This window comes from Olea europaea, unplaced genomic scaffold (genome assembly GCF_002742605.1).
Source record: "Olea europaea var. sylvestris unplaced genomic scaffold, O_europaea_v1 scaffold2444, whole genome shotgun sequence".
Lineage (NCBI taxonomy): Eukaryota > Viridiplantae > Streptophyta > Magnoliopsida > Lamiales > Oleaceae > Olea > Olea europaea.
The window spans coordinates 32,488-38,138 of record NW_019242635.1 but is presented as its reverse complement, the minus strand read 5'-3'; the positions used below and the strand labels follow the sequence as shown (position 1 = coordinate 38,138).

At 34.4% G+C, this 5,651-nt stretch overlaps 1 protein-coding gene across 1 annotated transcript in view; it reads right to left on the bottom strand.

Annotated features, from left to right (window-relative positions):
- Window positions 1-1,297: 1,297 nt before the first annotated feature.
- LOC111382188 overlaps window positions 1,298-5,651 on the bottom strand; it is a 13,603-nt gene continuing 9,249 nt past the window's right edge. The window contains exon 2 of the mRNA XM_023006094.1: window positions 1,298-2,122. Within this exon, the coding sequence (XP_022861862.1) occupies window positions 1,911-2,122 (212 nt within the window). The 3' untranslated portion in view covers window positions 1,298-1,910. The remainder of the gene's footprint in view (window positions 2,123-5,651) is intronic.

The following is a 5,651-nucleotide window of genomic DNA, read 5'->3' as shown; positions in this document are numbered from 1 at the left end:
CAGGTACTCGAGCAAATGATGTCATGACTGTAGGAATCACTATAAATGATGCTGGCATCATTGTACCGAGGTGGAGAATGTAGAGAAAATATATAGTGGCACAATGATGATTGGGCTGGAATAATACTGATGGGCTTGTGGGTTGGATCACTTGTCACTTGAACTTGGCTAAATGGGCTGACCGGATTGTGATAAAAACGTGTTTTGTTTAAAAGCTGTTTTTGTTAAATAAGAACAGATGCGCCAAATCTTGCCAAGTATCACCTCTCTCACCGTTGATGAATGACCTTCCAGCTGCTTCTATTTTGTATTGACTTCTAGGGTTTGGACGAGTGAATGATTCATTATTCACCTGCCCCCTTTCTCTCTCGAACTCTCTGTTCTCTCTCATTTCGTTGGTTCTTCGTTTCATTTTAGCACTCAAACAAAAGCCCTTTTGTAGATTGATTGTTGTTACAGCCCATAGTAGATCTTGAGTGGTTTCATAGGGTTCGATCCTTGAGTGGATGTTCAATGTATATTTTGTGGGTTTGTTGTATGCGAAATCTTGGTGTGATTTCGCCTAAGTGCCATGAACTGTGAACTGTACTCTTGTGGATTCCGGCTAATATAGTGATTTCTTCCAGTGGCAGAAGCTCAAAAGGGGATTAGAGACTCCGGTTCCGAACCTCTTGCCTTAGGGCAAAAATATTGTATTCTTGCATTTTTCTTTTATGTTTATTTCATCTTCAGTATCTTATTTCATATTTTTGTGAAACAAAACGGGTGATTTTTCTTGAACTTATTGTAACAATTTTGATTACTAATAGAATATTTTGATCATATTTTTTTATCCGAGATCCATACTTTTTTGGAATTGTAAAGAACGGATAAGGCCAGTGAGAGCAGATGAGACCGATCCATACACAAGCAATGGCGAAGATTTGATATCAAAAATTGGCTAAAGAAGTCAAATAATAAGAATATGGAGCATTATCATCAGTTCAACCACATCAACCTACATCAGCATCGACATAATTACCTCAATTTAGTAGGGCTAAATTGGAAAAGAAAAGGAAAATGAGAAGAAATTAGAAAGAGAGTGAGTTAACTTACTGTTGAAACAAAAATGTTTCATCTTCTACCACTATTTTGATGCACATGTCGAGTACTAGATCGTGAAGAGTACACGCTTTTACTCCGTTGTTAGATCTTCTTGTTACAACTTGCAGCAGGCTCCTGTCAATTAGTTCTACTAGATACTCCTCTGCAACATCTTCTAAGCTCTTATGCTCTTTTTTTCTATGAAACATTCAGGTATCCATAGTAATAATAGCTTCTTAACTGAAATTTCGTCGTCTTCCTGGAACGCACTGAGATAGAGGAAACATGGTTTCAAGTGATCTGGTAAATGTATGTAACTAAGTTTCAATGTGGGAAGATAGTTGTCGGCTTTTCGAGAAATGTAAGAACTTAAACGTTTTGCAACTTTTTACCATAAGCTTTCTTTCTTCTCCATATTTGAAAGAACTCCAGCAATCGTGACAACCGAAAGCGGGAGTCCATGACAATTTGTTGCAATTTGCTTTCCAATATCTTGCAGTTCTTGAGGGCAACGATCATTCTTGAATGCATTCTGCTCTGATAAATTCCAACTTTCACCCGGTGACATGGAAGGAGGTTCAACAATAAAATGTGAAATTTCCAATGCCACATTTTTCTGCCGACTGGTGAACAATACTCAGCTTCCATTTTTGTCCTCGTGAAATAACCTTTTCAAATCATCCTAAGCTTTTTTATCCCACAGATCGTCTATAATAATGAGGTATCTTCTCCCCTTTAAATTTTTGTAAAGACATTCAGCCAATTCTTCCACTTCCATTTCTGAAATTTCGTCTCTGTTAGGTTACTTCCAGAGCTCAAAATGTCAATCAACAGCTTCCTCTTTTTGTAAGTTTGAGAAACAATACACCAAGAAAGCATATCAAAATAGTTCTGAACATTGGAATCATTGTACACTTTCTTTGTGTCTTGCCAAGACCACCCATTCCAACGATGGAAATAATCTTGCTGGAGATTGGTTCTCCAAGAAGCTTTCTTGCAATTTGTGCTGTCAAAGGAATGTTTTTATGTTGGGATGATGGTACTTCACTTTGACTTTCTGCAATTTATAGGCTTCCGAATCCAAAAATCAGCTTCATTGTGACTTCATTGCAGTGATTTTTGATCTCCTTTTGCACAGACGCAATCCTTTTTGACAGGAGAAATTGGCTCATCCATTTTGGTAGTGGTAACATGGAATGTGGTAAAAAAAACTTTTGCAAGAAAACCCCTACTGTGTCGTATATATGTTCAATTTCTGGGAATATATTCCCTTTAAAAGTCTGTTCCCTCATGGATATATAATATTCAGATGGAATCAGAATTTTCTTACTTTCTAGATTGTTGCATTGCATTGTATCAACCAAAAAAGTGAGTAGAAATTTCTGCTCCTTCCAAAGAACTTTAACTTGATTACTCACTAGAACACTGGAATATGTTTCGCAATTAAGTAATTCTCCAATAGTATCAAAAAGAAAGTTGATAAAGCTAGCCTGAAGTATATAAGGTGGTTTTGATCTACCAGACAATTTCAGCAGGTTTTGAAGAGTGAAAAGCTTCTTAATGTATGGCACGAAAGAGAGAATGATTTCTAAAAAGTTTCTGTAATGTTCAGTCTCTCCGTATAAGATGCAGTTGGAGGCTGCATCATCCAGACACTCAGCAGATCAATAAATCTCCGGATGAAGTGATTCCCCTTGAATAATATGCGTTCATAGTGCAGTTCTTCTGCATATTTGAGAAAAGTTAAAAAGTGTGGCCCAAGTGATTGAAAGTTCATAATTTTTTCTCCTCCATCAAGCTTTAAATCTTGCAGATGGGAAAGGAGATCTGGGCTTGTGACTAGAAGTGATAGATTTTCGTGAGACAAATTCATCAAGTATTGTTGGTTCGGACAAAATGCTGATCAGATAGAGAGTTTACTGAGAGGGAATGTGTATCAGATGTGTCTCCTATTTGTATTCAAATTATTGTTGGTTTCAGACGACACAGAGATTAAAAGGTAAGATTGATGAGAATTAGTCATATGAACATCTCTAATTATAGGGAAAGTTGGTTGAAGGTAGACCTTAATCTAGTCAACTTGATATGTTAAGATAATTTAATTAATGGTGGTATAATATAATATCAAACGATTTTGTTTTGCTAGGGAATATCTCAACTGAAAATGCTTTTATTAAATTTCCAGTTCCCACCAGAAATCTCAATTGAAGGAAAGAAAATATTTCAGATAGGAATCCACGAAACAATTTTCACCCACATGAAGGAATCCATTGAACTTCGGCTATTGAAGAGAAGCTAAGAAGCAATTTTCGTGGAATCCACGAATTTTTATCCACGAATTTTTTATCAACCATTAAAAGTGCTTCCCAAATACATTATGTCATGGTAGAGAATCGTGCTCTTGTCCACTCTAGTATATCAAGAAAGAAAAAAAATGATAAATAGGCAGGGAAATCGGGGATAACTAATTTTCGCTGTAATTCCCGTGCCACTCGGAGAAACCAAATCTAGAGTTCTTTACTATTGAATGAAAAATGAAAGAGAATAAATTCATAATAAGTTTAAGATTTAGAAAAAGAACTTTTCATACGAAAACAAAAAGTTACATCTTATTTGCATGGAGAAATAATGGAACGAACAATGTAAATATTATTTCTTTCAGTTCCTATCATTAGTTATTACATTAAAAAAATTGAATATTGCAAAATATGAATAGATCAAATTCATTTTATTTTTTTTATTTCAAGCATAATTTATCATACCAACTGCTAAATTTAGTACCATAGAATGTATATTAAATGATAAGAAGGTGCCAGAACTCATACTTTACCAAGTTATGAGACTAATCCCCAACATGATTGAAATCAAGGCAAGAAATACGACCAAGAAATGTAGGAAAATAGACTAACGATTAAAAAAAAAATGTAGGAAAATAGACCTTTACCTAGTCAAGTTGGCATTTTTTGGGCTTTTCAAATAATTTGATTTTAACGTCAAGTTGGTTGAAAATTTACCTTTACCGAATGAAGCCAGCATTTTGAAGGAAAATAATGGTCGAATTAAGATAATTAATTAATTAATAGAAAATGATGGCCATATTAAGATAATTAATTAATTAGTAGAAATAAAATATGAGTGACGGCGTAGGTTAGAATTATTACATATTAAATGATTTTCTTAACGGACAAGTTAGAAATTATCAAGACAAGAAAACACAGCACAAGAAATGTATGAAAATAAATCTTTGCCTAATCAAGTTGGCTTTGAATACATCTTTTTAATTATATTTGGCTTCTCATATAATTTTTTTATGCATAAGTTGATTGAAAATTAACCTTTACCTAACGATATTGACACTATATAGGAAAAATATGGCCACATTAAGTTAATTTAATTAAGTAATAGAATCAAAAGACAAGTGGCGGAGTAAGTTAGAATTGTTACATATTAAATTATTTTGTTTCTTTTTTCTTGAAGGACAAGTTGGAAAATATCAAATAAAAATGCTTGTATTCCCCAGTAAGTTAGAATCCATGAAATATTTTTCACTCTTATGTAGGAACGTCAATGAGTTGAGTCGAGTTGGCTTGTTAGTCAAAACTTGAAGTTCGGGCTCAGTTTGAATAAAAATTATTCTAGATTTTTTTGCCCAAATCGAGCAAGCAAAAATTCGACCAAAAAATCTAGTCTCGATTCGAGCTTTCGGCTCGAGCGTTAACTAGCAAAGCCAGGTCAGCTATGTAGGCCGCCCTAAATATTTTTTTTTCCAAAGTTTTGCAGATTTTTCCTTTCTCATTTTTCAAGACTCAGCTCGTTACGGGCCAAAAATACCTTGTGGCATGGGCTGGCTTGTGCTTGGTAGAAATGAGCCACGAGTCGAGCCGACTTGAGCTTTTCTCTAGCCGAGTCACGGGCCATCCAAGTTAACGAGCCAAATTGACACCCCTACTCTTGTGAAGGAAAACATGGAGCTTTTTTCACTAGTAAATGTGCTACACACAAGATATCAAACGAAGGTTGTAACCATAAAATCAAGATTGTAACTTCTTCATAAAGGCCCACAATTAATTTCTGGAATGCAAAGAAAGCCAAATAATATCAAATTGGCATAAAAACTTCGTTCAAAATGTTGAATCAAAACCTCAAATCAAAGTATTCTTCTATTTCTGTTTAATTTTAAGATAAAATTTTTACTTTAATTAATACTTATATTACAAATTTATAGAGAGAGAGAGAGATTGGAGAAGATATTATTGATATTTTTTCTTGTAAACATTTTTTTTCATCATAGTGAATTAATGCAGAGGTGGGAGAGGACATAGTTTGTCATTGAGGCAAACCTCTATAAATTTTGCATTTTCTTGATTGTTTATTTTCTTTCTTTCAATTGATTGCTTTTAGAGGGATAGAATCAAGATTTATAATTTTCAGCATAAAGGCCATAGAAAATAGACTTTCATCCGTCGTGATTTGGGTCAAGTGTTGGTGTGGTATACTCATAGAATCTAGGACAACGCATATGTCCATAATTCCTTGGCATTGTTGACCTTCCTCTTCAAGATCCCGTT